The following is a 17,684-nucleotide window of genomic DNA, read 5'->3' on the forward strand; positions in this document are numbered from 1 at the left end:
CCACCTATCCATCCAGCAATCCACCCATGCAATACTCATTTATCCAGGCATTCATTCATCCACCCACATACCTACCCATTCATTTAGCCATCCATTCATCTATCCACCCACCTACCCAATCACCCACCCACCAATCCATCCATCAATCTACTTATGCAACATTCATCTACTCACGCACCCACCCATCGATTCATCCATCAATCCATCCCTGCAACATTCATTCATCCAGCCATCCACTCATTTACCCACCTACCTACCCATTCATGCACCTACCTATCCATCCATCTATCAATCTATTCATGCATCATTCACCCACCCACCCATCCATTCATCCATCAGTCCGCAATGCAGCACCCATTCATCCACCAGCCCACTCATCCATCTGTTCATCCACTCACCCATCCATCCACCCTTCCACCTACCCGGCCATCCATCCTCCCACCCACCCATCCATTCATCCCTCAGTTCACTCATGCAACATCCATCCACCCACCCAACCATCCATCCATCACGGTGGGCTTGTAATTGTTGAAGACCGTTAGGTACAGAAACAACTGTAATGCACAGGTTCTCGATTGTGAAAAGGGGTTGTGTACACATCAGGAGGCATCAGTGCCGTGTGGTGAGCAAGTCATGAGAGGTGCGTGTTGTCTATTCAGACAACAGTGGATGAGCAGAGGGTGGAATGTGGGTGTTGGTGCTGAGATTGGACCCACGTGTATGCTGGTCTCCTTCCTACCCATGGCCTTTGCTGTGACAGCCTGTTTCCCAGCAAACACCCAGTGACCCGGATGAATCAGAGATGCAGGGGTGCGCTGGCAGCCAGCACGGTCTTGCTGGGACAGAAATATAGCCCGAGCACCTTGACCTCCAGGTGGCAGCACTGTGTGCACCTGAGTGGATCATGAGCAGCTGGGGGTGCCGCTGCTGGCACCCAGGGTGCCTGAGAGTGAGCAGTGGGAGGGCTGAGCCATGAGGAGGAGAGGCGCTGGGGAGGGGCTCAGCTGGGCCCTTTCTCACGGGCGGTGCTGAGTGGTGTAGACCTGCTCCAGGCCCACTGAAACTTGCTGTGTTGCCAGGAACAAGCCAGAGCACAGCAGCTGGAACATGGGCGCCATCCTGGAGGGGAAGCGTAGCGGCTTTGCACTCTGCGGGCCCAAAGAGGGGCTTGCCATGGAGATGATCCTAAAGGCTGAGGAAGGGAACCACGACTGGATTTACGGGGTCCTGAAGGACAACTTCGCCAGCGCTGACGTGGCGGACGCAAAGGGCTACACTGTGCTTGCCGCGGCTGCTGTGAGTCCCCCCACCCACCCTTGCTGGTGCCCGCAGGAGCTCGGCTGTGAAGGGCACGCGTGTGAGTGGCCCTCGGTGGCCCCCTCTGCAGAAGCAGAGCTGAAGTATGTGGGGACACTGATGTGCCCACACCTCCACCTCACCGTTCAGCGGAAACCCCTTCAGCGGAGCGTGACACTCGAGGTCCAGTGGAGAAGGGCTTGGGGCACAGTGCCCATTCCACTCGTCTGTCCGACACTCATCCCTTTACCAGGCGCCCAGATGCGCACTGGTCCCTGCCCTGCCAGGGGGTGGCCTCCTGAGGGTAGCAGGGCGCCCAGTGACCCTTCTCACCCCCGAGGGCCGGGCACGTCCTCCGGAGTCCCGCCCTGTCTCCCCGCAGACTCACTGCCACAACCACGTCGTCAGCCTTCTCCTGGACTGCGGTGCCGACGTGAACAAGTGCTCGGACGAGGGCCTCACGCCACTCAGCATGTGTTTCCTCCTCTACTACCCCGCCCGGTCCTTCAAGCCCAACATTGCTGAGCGGACCGTGCCCAAGCCCCAGGTCAGCCCCCGTGGCCACCACGCCACCAACTGTCCCCTGCGGGCTCCTCCCTCTGTAAGTGTCCACCAAGCCTCCTGCCTCCTCCTGTGTGGACCAGGCTTATTACACAGGGTGAGTTACAAGACGAGTCAGGCAGTGGGCAATAGAGACAGAGCCTGGGCATCTCCTAAGCCACCCGGAGCTCCACCACAGATGCCCAGGGATGTGTGTTCTTTACAGGTCACCTGCACAGCAGCCTGGGGCCCTGAGACTTGCCCTGCCAGTGCTCTGCAGGAAAGGGGTGCTGTGGAGGGAGGGCGGGCATCTGTGACAACGCCCCCAAGGTGGGGGCCAAGAATCCGCATGCCTAGCAGTGTCCTGGCTATACCGATGTTACTGAAACACCAGGGGTTCAGTCTTGGTCCTGCTGCTTGCCGCACAGAAAGCCAGCCACTGAGATGCCAAGTATTGCCAAGGAAGAAGGCTTCCATTGGGTGCTGCAGCCGAGGAGATGGGAGCTCATTCGCAAGTCCGTCTCCCTGATTGGCTGACACCAGGAGTCGACGTAGCAGGGAACAAAATGTAACGATGAGTAAGAAAACAGGAACTAGGGCCAGGCAAGGAGGCACCTGGTGTGGTGATCTGGTGGGTGTCAGTTCTCCGATGCTTCCTGAGGGTCCTTTCCTGACGAAGGAACTCAGATAAAATAAATACGGGTTTCAAGCTTAAGCAGAAGAGTCAATTTCTATGTTTATCCAAAACCAACTGTCTATGGGACTCTTGGGCGGTTTGACCAATGCCACTGGTCCAGGGACCACACTTTGGGAACCATGGCTCAAACCACAAGCAGATCAAGGGCAGTGCCATGTCACAGAAATAAAATGTGTAATTAAAATTTGGGGGGTAGCCACATGAAAAAGTAAAATGGGTGGAATTAATTTTAATTATATACTTCATTCAGCCGAAGGTATTCAGAATCCAACCGTGTTGGGGTGTGATCAGTATAAGCCGCATCATCAAGGCATTTGCCTTCTTTTCCCAACCTCTCCTTCACTCCTAAGCACCTGGCTGTGGACGGGCCACATTTTGTGAGCTCAGCAGCCACGCACAGGGCCATGCAGCCTGGGGCGTGGCCTGGTCAGGCACAGGCTTCTGCGCGATGCCTTCACCGGCGGGGGAGCTTTTCTCCTTGAGGGTTTGAGGAAAGCCGCCCTGGTCTTCTCAGCCTGGGCACTTGGAAGATGGCTCCAGGCCATGGGCATTGGTCCTTGCTGAAGAAGGTCCTAGAACGAGGTGGTCACTGTAATTTCTCCTAATGATACTTTTTTGGTTCTTTGCAAAGGAGCCTCCAAAGCTTCCAGTTGCTCCAATCCTTTCATCGTTCATGGACACAAACCTGGAGTCGCTGAACTATGAAGTGAACGTGCCCTCGCAGGGTAGCTATGAGCTGAGGCCGCACGTCCTGGGCAGCCAGGAGCGCGGCGTTTCCCAGGGCACCAGGCTGTCTGGGAAGTCTGTGGACCGGAGGAGCAGCTCCCTGAAGGGGGACTCACCATTGGTGAAGGGCAGCCTTGGCCACGTGGAGAGTGGGCTGGAGGACGCGCCGAGAAACACAAACCAGCGCCCTCCGTGCAGCGCGGAGACGAACCTGGAATCCAACGTGTGTGTGTGCAGCTTCCCCATCGAGCTCTCCCAGGCCATGCTGGAGAAGAGCGCCCAGTCCCACAGCCTGCTGAGGACGGCCTCACCCTCGCCGCGCACCAGCAGCTCCGACAAAGGGACCATACGGAGGATGGCGCTGTCCATGCTCGAGTAGGTCCTGGCGCGCGCTGGCGGGGGAGGGCCACCATCAGGGCTGACTCCCATGTGTAGTGGACCTGTGTCCCTTCTCTGTGCCAGAGGGAGGCGTTGCGTCCAGATATGTGTCTGAAAGTGTGGCCATCCCTGTGTCGGTGGCCCCATGCTGTGCCCTGGCTTGTGGGGGTGCCATGGTGATGGGCCCTTTTCAGAGCCACCCCACCCCTGCTGTGGCCTTTGGCACCGGCCCGAAGTGTCTCTATGGGAGCCTCAGCAGGGGCCACTGCCGGGGGTCCTATCCTAGCCGTGGCTTCTGTGAGCGACACCTGCCTGAGGAGCCCACACACCCCTGCTGCCACCCTGTCCAGACCAGTGGGTCTGAGAATGTGGTCCGTGCAGCCCTGGCGGTCCAGGACGCTTTCAGGGAGTCTGTGGGGTCAAAGTGATTCTCTTTATAGCCCTGAAACTCTGTCAGCCTTCTTGTGTTGACATTGGTGGATGGTGTGAAGACGGGGCCGTGCAGACTGGCAGTCCCCAGCCCACAGGGCAGCAGTGCCCGGCCTGCATGGGGACACGGCATTCCTTGAGCACAGCGCACACTTGCGGGGGATGCCTGTCTCACAAAGCAGAAAGACAATGACGAACTGCATGGAGACTTGCTCCCTGCAGACACCCCGTCGAATATTCTGGATCAGAAAATTTGGGAAGGACACTGATGTGTGCCTGCCGCAGACCAAGGCACACCACTTCTCTGCAGGAAGCACCTCTCCCGGGGCCAGAGTAGCAAACAGGATGCAGCCTCTTCCCCGCCCCGCCGCCCCGTTTTCCATCAGAAGGGTGACCAGTGGCACGTGGCTGTTGAGGCTCCTGAGTCCAGCCTGCGTGTTAAGGTCAACACATGACACTATTTGTTGCTGGTGAAATTTACGTTTTCAAGTGAATAGCAGAATTTTCGACACTTGCATCCACCACCAAGACTTTCATAGCTTCCTTTCGCCTCACCGAGACGTGGGTATTCAGAGGCTTTTTGGGTGAGACGGCGTCAGCAGCGCGGTTTTCTGGCACTGGCTGGTGACGTGCTGACAGCGCCAAGATCTGCCTCTCTTGGTGAGCCAGCTTTCCCCACATGGCCAAGTTCTGAGGTCGAACCATCGCCAGGTGGGTGAAGATCCACTGACAGCGAGAGGTGGGCCTGTGGGCTTTAGCATGGCCAGGCTCGGAGGCTGGCCAAGGGGTGTCCGGTGCCGCCAGGTAGCTAGCTCACCGCCCCCAGGCTGCTCAAATACTGCCCCCTCGTCCAGCTGCGTACCTCGGGGAGGCTGGGTCTCCGCTCAGTCCCACCAGGGCTGTGAAGAGCAGACGGGGGAATCCAGCGAAGGTGGCAAACAGTGCCACCCTTCTCCCAAACTGCTTTTGTTTTGTAAAATAACTTCGTGACAGTGTTACTGATTAGTAACACGCAGTGCATTTGTTATGGTTAACAAATTGGTGAGCATTTTGACAGTTTCTGAGCTTTGCCAGGTAGCCGCAGCCAAGGAGAGCCAGCACCCGCGCGATGCAGCTCCGTGGGCCTCCAAGTGGTGAGGGTCTGGAGACGGGGCTGGGAGCCGCTGCCTGAGGCCTATCCGGTTCCCATGTCTCCCATTCTGTGCTGGCTGCAGGGTCACGGGCCTGGCTGGGTCCTACACCTGCCCTGTGCACACGGCCATTCCTGCTGCTCCCCAGCCCCTCCTCCTCCCTTGAGCTTCTCCCTCAGATGCAGATGCTGGCACAGCTGCATGGCTCCCCGCCCACCTGGCCCCAGCCTCTCCTGAGGCCCAAGTGCCCTCCAGAGGCACAGCTTCCTCTGGAGCTGGCCAGCCTTCTCCTCAGTGACCCCTCAGAGGTGTGCGTGCCTGTGTGTTTGTGTCTTTGTGGTGTGAGTGGTGTGAGTAGTGTGTGCAGTGTGTTGTGTGTGGTTTGAATTTGTGTGTGTGCTGTGATGTATAGTGTGATTGTGTGCCCTGGTGTGGCTTGTGTGTATGGTGTGCTCTGTGTATGTGGTTGTGTGCTGTGTGTGCCGTGGGGTGTGTGTGTGCTCCGGTGTGACTTGTGTGGTTGTGTGTTGTGTGGTGTGTCTGTGTGTGTGGTTGTGTGCTGTGTGTGTGGGTGTGCTGTGTGTGTGCTGTGGTGTGGCTTGTGTGTGGCTGTGTGCTGTGTGTGCTGTGTGCATGTGTGTGCTCTGGTGTGGCTTGTGTTTGTGGTTTTGTGCTCTGTGTGTGTGTGCTGTGCTATGTTTGTTCTCTGGTGTGCCTTGTGTGTTTGGCTGTGTGCTGTGTGTACGTGTGTGTGCTTTGTTGTGAATGTAACCGGTTGTGTGCTGTGTGTGTGGGTGTGTGCTGTGTGTGCTGCGGTGTGTGTGTGCTCTGTGTATGTGTGTGTGCTGTGGTGTGGCTTGTGTGTGTGCCGTGTGGTGTGTGTATCGTGTGGTTGCGGCACACACTTAACCCCCCCGCGCCCCTCCCCGGCCTCCTCGCTGGCCTGGGTGCCGGCGCTGCAGGGCCCACGGGCGCTCTGGCTTTTGCAGGCGGAAGAGGCGCTGGCGGACCATCCAGCTGCTGCTGCGCCGCGGCGCGGACCCGAACCTGTGCCGCGTGCCCGTGCAGGGCCTGTTCCTCGCGGTGAAGGCGGGCGACACGGACGGGGTGAGGCTGCTGCTGGAGCGCGGGGCGAGGACCGACGTCCGCTTCCCCCCGCAGGTAGGAGCCGCGCGGATTCCGGGGCGCGGGGCGGGCTCAGGTTCGCGTCCCCCGGGCTGTGGGCGCTGAGGGCGGCGCCGGAGCGAGGGTCCCACCGCCCGCCGTCCCACCAGGCCCCCAGACAGGGTTGGAACGCCCTGCTGGTTTCCAGCGGATGTCACGACGCTTGTCACTTTTCCCCAGCGTTGGAGCAAACTCAGGGGAGGCGCGTTCTCACGGCCCCCGGGGAGGGGCGACCGAGCTCGGCGGGCGGCGTCACCGGGACACCTGCCCCGAGGCGAAGGGTTTCGGTGCTGAGAGTGTCTCCGGCCCGGCAGATCCCGCCAGCAAGACGTTTAGCTGAGAAACGCTTTGAGTGGGAATCCGACTGTGTGTGTTGTTTCTCGGGAAGCCTGAGCCCCGCGCCCGCTGAGACTCGGCTGCGCCTTTCCCAGGGGTCCCGGGGGCGGCCGCGCCTGCTTCCCAGGGGTCCCAGGGGTCCCGGGGGCAGCCGCGCCTGCTTCCCAGGGGTCCCAGGGGTCCCGGGGGCGGCCGCGCCTTCTTCCCAGGGGTCCCGGGGGCGGCCGCGCCTTCTTCCCAGGGGTCCCAGGGGTCCCGGGGCGGCTCTTCCCACCCCGCTGTCACACCCAGCCGCTCGCAGGCGTCTTCCCGAGGCGTTTTCCCCGAGTCAACTCGCCTGCTGGGTCTTTGAGGCAAGTTGAGCGTTTTCTGCCGCGTTCCCCTGGGGACTCCGCGCTCTGCAGGGTTAGCTCGTTCCAACGACTCTCCTTTCCCCACGCGTGCCCTGGGCCGCGGGCAGCCCCTGCCCGGCCCCCGCTGCCTGCAGCCCCCCCCCCCACCCCTGCAGCACAGCTGCTGAAGCGCGTCCTTCCCGAGTTCCCGGCGCTCTGGGTGGGCTCAGCCCCTGCCCGCGGCTGCCCCTCCCCGGTGATCCCGTCGGTCCCCCAGGGCCGAGTCCCGGTGCGCAGGGACCGGCCGAGATGCGGCTCGCCGCGGCGTTTCCTCCCCGCTTTAACGCGACGTTCTCCGCTGCGTTTCACCTTCGCCCGAACCCTGTCGCTTTCTTTGCGCTTTGAAGGGCCCTGCAGTCACTTCTCTAAGACCCGGTCTAAGGCCGGCACCATTTCCCGTTCACGGCACCCGCCCATCCACACTCGAGAAGCGACTGCTGTCCACAGTGGCCAAGAATATTCCAGATGGGTGACGAACTGGCACCGGGGCCACCTTTGGGTGCCCCAGGACGGGGGCCCGTTATGCAGATCCACGATGGGGGTCCGGCCACTTGGCCGTGAACTTTGCTGTTTTTCGTCTCCGGTTACGTACACGCTCATCCATCGTTTCGGCACTTTGCTTTATTCACAGGGTGCTGACGGGGTGAGGGCCGATGGCTCTCTCTGGGCACCAGCCTTGCCAGGTGTCACGCGGGTGGCATGCAGTGTTTGAGGGCAGGTGGGTCTCCCTGTCCAGGCCCATAGTGTCCAGCCTTTCAGCTTGGTGATTACACTTTTCTTACAAGTGTAAGGTTACACAGAAAACAGAATTTTTGGTTTAAGACTCAGGGTAAATTCATAACTTTTTAGGTTGACTGATGGGATCCATCCTTGGCGCTGATTCGGGTCACAGCCTTTAAACTGGGCGCCAGCATGCTTCACTTACTCATCGGTTTATTCATCTGTTAATTGCTGATTGGGACTATATTATTCACACGTTTATCTTTCAGATAGAAAGTTTTTAAACATTAAAATATTTGAGTGCGTTCAGAACTGACCATGTTAGCCAAATACCAGGGGTTCTGTCCAGATGCTGCTGCCCGCCGCACAGACCAGTGAGGTGACGAGCTCTGCCGGGGAAGAAGGCTTTCAGCGGGGGCTGCAGCACGGAGAACAGGAGATCCTTCTCAAATTCATCTCCTCAACTGACTAAAACCGGGGGTTTGTAAAGCAGGGAAGGAATGTAACCATGTGTGCGAAAACAGGAGTTAGGAGTGCTAAGGCAGAAGAATTGGTCAACAGGAAGCAGGTGGTCCCACAGGCAGCCACGATGGGTGGGGGATCGAGGGCCCCACTGTCCAGAGGCTGTGATCAGTGAGTCCCTGTTCCTTGATACTATTTAGGAGGCCTGCTGGTTCGTTTCCTGAGAAAGGAGCTCAGATAAGACCCGTGTAACTTTCTCAAGTTTTAAAGAATGAGAGGGTTAATATTTATGTTTATTCAAAAGCAACCATAAGCATCAGTTTTGTGGGACTGTCCGGCCGTTCCACCTCAGTTCCGCCATCATGAGGAATCAGGCTGTGGGTCTTTGGCTGCTTCATGCTGAGGAGGGGCATGTGGGCAGCTCCATGCCATTGGGGACCATGCAGCCAACCCAGGAATCCAAGGTTAAGCTGATACTAGATTTTTTTTCCTGAAACACAATCTTTCTCTTTCCAGTCCTCCACTTCCACCAAACGCAAATCACAGCAAGACCAACCTACCTGCAAAGTGGGCTTCAGTCCCATATACATGGCCTGATTACCTGCACAGGGTGCAGGAAGAATTATTGACTTTTTTTTTTCATTTGAGACAGGGTCTCACTCTGTCACCCAGACTGCAGTGCAGTGGTGTAATCATGGCTCACTGCAGCCTCGACCTCCCAGGCACAAGTGATCCTCCTACTTCAGCCTCCGGAGTAGCTAGCACTATGGGCATGCACCACCAGGCCTGGCTAATTTAAAAAAAATTTTTTAGAGACAGGGTCTCACTGTGTTGCCCAGACTGGTCTCAAACTCCTGGACTCAGCCACCCTCCTGCTCTGGCCTCTGGAAGTGCTGGGTTACAGGCATGAGCCACTGTGCCCAGCCAGGAATCGTTGTGCATACAGGCTCTCCTAAGTTGGCTTTGTGGGAACCTTTAACGGGGAATCTCAGACTCAACCTCAAAGGCCTCTCAAGCCAAGCTAAGGATCCATCTGTGCCTTCAGATCCCTGCGTGAATCGGGAGAGCTACTCTTCTCGAGGCCCCAAAACAACTTGAAGTTCCTGGGCCTGACAGAAAGTGATGTGGTCCACTTACCGCAGGCCAGGAAGCATGCAAAGGGAACTGCACAGTCGAGGTATGAGCCCAGTTCTTCTAAAAGGGTCTCATTGGCTCGTTAAGCCAACCTCAATTTCTCATAGCAGTCTGCTCCTTCTGAAAACGTACGGTTCCAGGCAAAGCCCTGGGAGAGTAACCAGCTCCTCCAACTGTGTTCCATTACAAAAGAAAGACTCCTCGTAAATGGACCCAAACAAACACATGGCCACAAATTAAAAACATTTGCATAGTTTCCAAATTCTGGGGAAGTCAGGCACAGAGAGAAAAAAGCCTCAAATTTTGTTTGCAAGAGTATACTCTACTCAACTGTTAAAGGATGTAAACAGCTCAAAAGATAAAAGCTCCCCAGACTCTGAAAAATGAAACAAAAAGAACCAGCACTGTTTCAAGAAAAGCCACAAAAAATGACTTCATTTCTCCACTAGTTCAGTCCATGCAATTACCTCCCTCTCTCCTTCATACTGGGTTAGCAGTCATACTGGGGTTAACACCAACGTTTTTTTTTTTTTTAAGTGGCGTTTCGCTCTTGTTGCCCAGGCTGAGATTGCAATGGCATGATCTCAGCTCACTGCCACCTCCACCTCCTGGGTTCATACAGTTCTCCTGCCTCAGCCTCCCAAGTAGCTGGGATTACAGACATACACCACCACACCTGGCTAATTTTGTATTTTTAGTAGAGACTGGCTTTCGTGGTGTTGGTCAGGCTGGCCTTGAACTCCCAATCTCAGGTGATCTGCCTGCCTCAGCCTCTTAAAGTGCTGGGATTACAGGGATGAGCCACTGTGCTTGGCAACACCAGCTTTTTAATTAGAGTCCTGGAAGTTTCCTCTCTAATGGCATCATCTCCAAAGTTATCAGAAACCTGCATCCAATAGTCCTCTCCATGAACTCCCCCAGAGAGCAAGCGCTGGACTGCAGCTGATTGTAACTGTTTTTGGAAAATAATCAAAGCAAAACAATAATTGTGGATGACAAAAGTCTTAGGACAACCCTAGTTAAAGACAGTTGATAAGGAAATTTGGTTATTTCTGTGTCATACAACAATTTAACAATTATTGTGATAACTCCTGAAACATACATTAAGACATATCAGAATTTCAGGAATGTCATACCATCCTGGAACACATATGAACAGTGCGTCTATATACATATAACCCAGAGAAAGCTGAACAACACTTTGCATTTGACAAAGCTTTTTTTTTTTAATTTTTTTTTTTAATTTTTAATGAGACGGAGTTTCGCTCTTGTTACCCAGGCTGGAGTGCAATGGCGCGATCTCGGCTCACCGCAACCTCCGCCTCCTGGGCTCAGGCAATTCTCCTGCCTCAGCCTCCTGAGTAGCTGGGATTACAGGCACGCGCCACCATGCCCAGCTAATTTTTTGTATTTTTAGTAGAGACGGGGTTTCACCATGTTGACCAGGATGGTCTCGATCTCTTGACCTCGTGATCCACCCGCTTCGGCCTCCCAAAGTGCTGGGATTACAGGCTTGAGCCACCGCACCCGGCTGACAATGCTTTCTGTATAATTCTAACATATCAAATAAGCCTAATATGTGTCTCTTGGACTTTGGGGGCCCAATATCCCCCAAAGAGCTAGTTTGAGGTAAAGAAGACTGAATTTAAAACTTCAAATTTTGCTTTTGGAGTTTGTCAAATATCAAAGGTTAGAGACACTTGATATTAATACAACAAGATCAAAGGTCACTATAAAACTGCCATTCCTTTAGCCAAAATAATTTAAATGTTTCAAACCCCACCCCCCACAAAAACCTTTACTCTCTGATAGGAGAATCAGTTTCCCAAACGATATGGCCTAATAAAGACAGCATGAGGCCAACTGAATCTGTCTCTCTCTCCTTTTATTCTGCAGCTTACTCGAAAGGTAAAAACAGATTTTGTTATCTCTTATTAATGTTATACAAAAGTTTTATTGAAAAAAGAAAAACATATTTTACCCTTGTATAATGTATTATTAATGTTAAAACTAATTTTAATAAAAACTTGTAAACAAATGTAATCAGTTTAAACATAAAGTAAGATTTACATAAAATGTTTATAACCTTTTACAATTTACTGTTAAAGAGAAGATCAGAGCTCCAGGAAAACCCTATTATTTTGACACAGGTGCCCAGACACTGGCCTTATATCCATGCGCTTTTGGTATTGTTTAATTTATAGAAAAACTCTGAACTAATTTTATCCCTCACAACCGCCCCTTGCAATCTCATGTGCTCACCTCTTTTACGATAGTCTCTGGGCCTAGAAGGATCAAATAGTTTTAATTTCTGGCCCCATGTCTTGCAAGAGCAGTTAATGTTGATGGTCACCATCTCCCAGGTGTGAAGTCAAGGCTCTGACCGATGTCAGTGTTCATAGCAGGGTCGGTGCCATCTTCAGTCCTAGGGGTCAAAGCCCTGTGACTTAACAGCACAGGAATGTTAACAGGACATTTATGCTGCACAAGGTCCCATCATTCTCTCTAACATGTCACAAATTAAAACGCTGTGATTTGGTGTCTAGAAGTTACTGCTAGCAGCACTTCTAACCACTGTATCAGGGTGATGAGGTTAACTCCCTGTAGATTCCTAATTGCTAGCATTCTAGGGACAGAACAGTGACCAAAAGCATACAAAATGTGGTAAGTCCTATGCCAAAATTATCAAAGCAAGACAATGAAGTTTCCATGAGAAAAAATGGTAAATGCAAGTATCAGTTTTGAAAATTCAGTACGAGGATAAATAATCTTATTTAAGTATGATACAACAACACAAGGGCAAAGCCAGAACAAGCATGTGATAGTTCCTTTCAGCTGTTTTAAAAGTGCGTCATTACACATTTCCAAGATTGGTTTCTAGATACAGTACTGACAATTAATTAGGTAACTGTCACCATTAGAATCTTCAAACCAGTGAAACACTTATACATATTTTGTTTTAAAGAACACACTTGGAAAATTTAAAACACACACATACACACACGCACACACACATGCACATGCACACACGTATGCACACACACACACACATACACACACACTTGGAAGCCCAACAGTGACAAAAGGTTTGGGATCAGAAATCACTAGAAACTCTCACTTTTAAAAATTACTACTTAATCCAAGTGAATGTCACTTGATTTTGTAACTGTAAACACAACTAAGTAATTTGAGAGAAATCCCAGTCAATTTGGTTTTAAGGCCAAGGCCAATCTTTCCTGAACACTAAAGCTTTGTACCCATATCACTGTTTATATGTCCTCATTACTTAAAGGAAGGGGTGTGAAACCAACTCAGATTATTGATGGAATTGAATTATCTTGGAAATAAACAGCATGTGAACATTGCTACTCTCACCTACTTTCCCAAATAAGAAAATAAATAATATACTATTTCTTTTCAGAACGTATACATCTTTTATTTATTGCCAGGAAACTTAATGCTCTTACAGCTCTCTAGCTCATCAGAGGTAAGCAAAATCAATCCAATTTTAAATGGTTGGTGTGCTCGATCATTTTTTGGAGGCTTGATAAATAAAGGTGGCTTAGGAACTTTAGATAAACAGAGCAAATGGTGAACTGTTGGAAATGCATAGGAAACAAAGTGACTGTTTATAGAACCAAATACAGGACTTCCATTAGAAGCTAGAAAACATCAATGGTTTTATATATATGGACATATAAGTAAAACCCGAAGGAGAACAAACAGCCCATCAGTGAAATGTAAAAGCCAAAGCTAATGGGAAACCAACACCCATTTTTTCTCCTACTGAGTTTACCATAGAGGCTTCAATGTTCCTCAGAGCCTAAAAAAGTATGATGATGAATATTTCATACCTGGTATACAAATTAATGTCTTTAAGGCCACCAACACCACTATACATTTTGTGTACTTAAGACATTTGCTTGAGGCATGTGGCCAGTAAGTCCTTTACTGCTGCTGCTACTACCTATGCAGAAAAGCAAATACAGTGTGAGGCAAAGCATGGATGTGAAATCTGGCTCCATGGTAAATCTGGCTTCATGCTTAACTCTGCTAAAAAAGAATTGTCAAACTGCCAGTGCATTTCTTTACAGTATTTCTTAATTTCCCTTCATTAAGACTAAGAGCTTTAACTATGGACAATGCTGATTAGCCAGATTTATCCTGTTTTCTATCAAGTTTTAAAGAATATTATCTAAACTTTTTCAACTTTCTATTTTGTCTATATGTACATGAAGGTAGACACAGAGAAACAAAGGAAAAACTACCTATGCCTTACACAGACTGTCTATGACATGCTTGGACTCTGTTTCATCTTAGATTTTTTTCTTTTTTAAGTAACCAGTCATTTTATTTCAGGACAAATGTTTACCACACGAGATTCTTCCTCATACAAAATTATTCTCTTTATAACCTTCCTTAATGAAAATACATCTTAATATGCATAATTTACTTCACATCTCTCTCCTACTTACTGGTTCCTTTCTATTAATACCTTGTTTCATAAATAATCTTTTCAAGTTAACAATTCAAATCAACCTTTAGGTAACTTTTTTCTTTTCTTTTTTTTTTTTTTGAGACAGGGTCTCACTCTGTCACCCAGGCTGGAATGCAGTGGCACGATCATGGCTCACTGCAGCCTCAACTTCCTGGGCACAAGTGATCCTCCCACCTCAGCCTCCTGAGTAGCTGGGACTACAGGTGTGTGCTACCATTCCTGGATAATTTTAATTTTAATTTTTAGTAGCGACAAGGTCTTGCTATGTAACCCAGGCTGGTCTCAAACTCCTGAATGCAGGCAATCTCACCTTGGCCTCCCAAAGTGCTGGGATTACAGACATGAGCTACCATGCCTGGCCTAGGTAACTTTTGAATTAGACAAAACTATTGTTTTTTTCAATAAGGACACATCTTCTTTGGCACATCTTATGCATATAACTATATATTAACTATAATCTTTATTCTTAATAACCTTAAATTTTAGTGAAAAACTAGGAAGCAAGAAATCCTGAGAATTCTAAGGATGCTAATTTTCAAGAAATATTAGCATTTTATAGATGAGTATATTCCACAATTAAAAAAAAAAGTTTCCCCATATCATAAGCCTTTCTTAATTGGAAATGACCCAGATATCCAAGGAGCATGAAAAATGACTTTAAGATTTCAAATTACAAAAAAAAGTTTACTACAACTGTTTATTCTCATTTACATGTACTCAGTTCTTATTTGTCAAAAAAAGTCACACAAGGATCATTTTGTTTTGGCTGGATTTACAGTTTTATAACCTTCTGTGCCTAACCCTGGAACCTCAAAATATCTAGCAGAGACAAATATAAAACCTGGATAAATATATATGCTGACAATTTTAAAAACATTTGTATTTTTATCTTAATAATAATGTTAAATTCAGTATGTTTAAGGTTTACTTTAGTCATTTGAACTTGAAAATTGTTTGGAATTCTTAATTTATGAGCTTAGTTATTTATAAGCCAGTTTTGTGGGCACAACATAGAACATAATGAATGTACAACATAAACACACCTAAACATACGCACACACAAAGATTCAATAGCTTTTACCTTGGAACTCTAGCCATGAGATAGCAATACAAACTCATCAGTTAACAGACACGTTCACATGGCCAAACTTTGTTCACCCTAATAGGTAATAGAATGAAGGCTGTGAACCAAACTTTGGGGTAAAGCAGTTTCCATATTGGTTTGATTTTAAAAGGCCAAACCTCCCCAGAGAACCCTTCGGCTAAGCAGCACCACAGAAGAACATAATCTATTAAGCAGGCTCAACCTTGCTTAGAACAGCAACATAAAATCCTGGACACAGGGAACTCATCTCACTTTCCCATCAAATGTAAAATGAGGCCCATGGAGAGGACAAACTTCTCCAGAGTCCAAAGAATATCAGGGCCAAAAAGAGGATCAGTTTATTCTGATTTCCCATGACTGTATCAACACACACAAACAGTCACCAAAACACAATCCAACTGCTGCAGCAACAAACAGGCCCCAAGGGCGTCCCAGCTGAAATAGTCGGTGCTTACTCTCTCAGTCAGCCAGGCCTGTTCAACCTGCAAATGGAAATTCCTTTGGAATTTCCCCAAAGTGGTGGGAGCAGATCCTGCTGTCTGGCATCCACAAAAGATAGTCACCCACCCGGACACGAATGTCAAATTTCAAAGACTGTTCTTCCTAGGCAGTCAGGCATGCTGCTGAGGCTGGCAGTGGTGTGGCCAAGGAGAAAGATCGGAATCTATCTTCAGCCAAAAAAGTGTGAGGCGGTTGCTTGAGGGGGCGGGGGGCACTTCAGAACTCTGCCCATAGCAGCTGAGCCATGAGCAATGCATTCCTGGTCAGGGAACCAAAATCTGTTACCGAAACAGCAGGCGTTTGGTCTAGGTCCTGCTGCTTGCCACTCAGAAAGCCAACCACTGAGATGAGTATTGCCAGGGAAGAAGGCTATAATAGGGTGCTGCTGCCAAGGAGGTGGGAGATCAGGCACAAATCCGTCTCCACAGCTGACTACAATTAGGGGTTTTTATTGCAAGGAGGAAATGTAACCATGTGTGGGAAAACATGAATTAGGCAGAGTGAGGAAGAGGAGTCGGGTAGCAGGAATCAGGTGGCAGATGAGGCAGTCATGAAGGGAGGGGCGTCTGCCTTCTCACTCTCTAGATGCCACGATCTGGTGCATTCAGCTCTTTGATGCTGTCTGGGAGGCCTGAGGGTTCCTGAGAAAGGAGCTGAGATAAAACAAACTTAACCTTCTCAAGTTTTCAGATTGGGAGGGTCAATTTCTATGTTTATTCAAAGGAAACCATAAACATCAGTTCTACGGGATGATTGGGCCAGTTTCAAACACCGGTTAGAGACATGTGTAAAACGACTGTTGCATCCACAGGGGCCAGATGAATGTGTCACTACCGAAGTGACAGAGATGCCACGAAGAAATCGACCCAGACATCTGCAGAACGTGTGCAATTCTATCTACAAGAATAAAAGTGGTCCTGCTGACCCCATGTGTTAGGAATTAGGAGAGCAGGTGCCGAGTGGCCTTCCTGGGACTTGCCTGCCACACCCCACCAGCAAGGCTGGCATTCACGCCCCCGGAGCCTTGTCAGGCACAGCTGCCACCACTCCACAGCTGGAAAACAACACCTCAGCATGGCTTGAATTTGCATTTCTTTTATTGGTGGTGGGGTTGAGCATTTGTTCTGGGGTCTGAAGGCATCCGGAGTCCTTTTCCCGTGGACATTTTACTTGTTGGGGGCAAAAGGCCCCTCACTGTTCAGCCGCACTGTTAAGGCTCTGGGCAATGCCCACTGCAGCAGAGCTAAAGCTCCTTGGTTAATTCCCATAACGCCTGGTATTTCACAGAATTGCCAAGTATGTAAATGTTCATACTGAATGTTGGTGGCAGCACTGGGCTCACAGTGTATCTCTAAGAGCCACGTTTTCCTGCGAACACCCTGATGTGTCACAGCCAGATGTTGGGATTTGGCTCTCAGAGACAGGATGCCTACCTTTCAGGTTGGGCAGAACCACAGTTTTTCTACAACCTGGATACACACTCATGCCCAGTGGGATCTTATTGATATTAATATATGAGGAAATGCAGACCAGATGGAACAAGCCTCTCTCTGCGAGCGCAGAACATCAGCACCTGGCCCCAGGTCCCCTCTAACTGCGTCTTCCCTGACCTGGCAGTCAGGGGGTTCTTTGCTCTTCATTGCGTTTTGTGCCTCTCAGCTTCCTCGTAGATTCCTTCTATGCTCCTGGCAGAGTGTCATCAGACATCTGTGTGGAGAGGATCTGTGGTGGGAAACTGAGCCCTCATGTTGCTGAAACTGCCACCATTTACCCTCTTGCTTGAATAATAGTTTAGTTGGGTACAGAATTCTAGGTTCCAAACTGTTTTCCCTTAGACCTCTGAAGGTCCTGCCTCACTGTCTTCTGCCTTTCCAGGACTCCTGGGACTTAATGAGAAGTGTGATGTCCCCCAAACTCTTGTGTCTTGTAAGGGTTAATTCCCTCCCTTCCTCTTACGTCACCTTAGCACTGGGTCAGAGCTGTGGGTCTGTGAAGTTTTCTTGTATTATTTCTCTAGTATTTCTCTCCATTTCTCAGCTCCTACCTGAGAGATATTAGAACTCCAGCTCTGTCTCTCATGTCCCCAGATTTTGTTCTGGACTGTTTTCTGTGTCTTTGTGCTTCTGCTGTTTTGGGGAACTTCCTCAGCTTAATCCTCTCTTGATTCATGCCTCAG

The 17,684-nt window shown here is 50.2% G+C and overlaps 1 protein-coding gene across 1 annotated transcript in view; it reads left to right on the plus strand.

Moving 5' to 3' along the window:
- Window positions 1-17,684, plus strand: part of ANKMY1 (ankyrin repeat and MYND domain containing 1) — a 59,728-nt gene that overhangs the window by 15,793 nt on the left and 26,251 nt on the right. The window contains 4 exon segments of the mRNA XM_074398750.1: window positions 1,080-1,296; window positions 1,679-1,843; window positions 3,165-3,634; window positions 6,186-6,357. Of these exon segments, the coding sequence (XP_074254851.1) occupies window positions 1,080-1,296; window positions 1,679-1,843; window positions 3,165-3,634; window positions 6,186-6,357 (1,024 nt within the window).

The sequence above is a fragment of the Saimiri boliviensis genome, chromosome 5 (assembly GCF_048565385.1).
Source record: "Saimiri boliviensis isolate mSaiBol1 chromosome 5, mSaiBol1.pri, whole genome shotgun sequence".
Lineage (NCBI taxonomy): Eukaryota > Metazoa > Chordata > Mammalia > Primates > Cebidae > Saimiri > Saimiri boliviensis.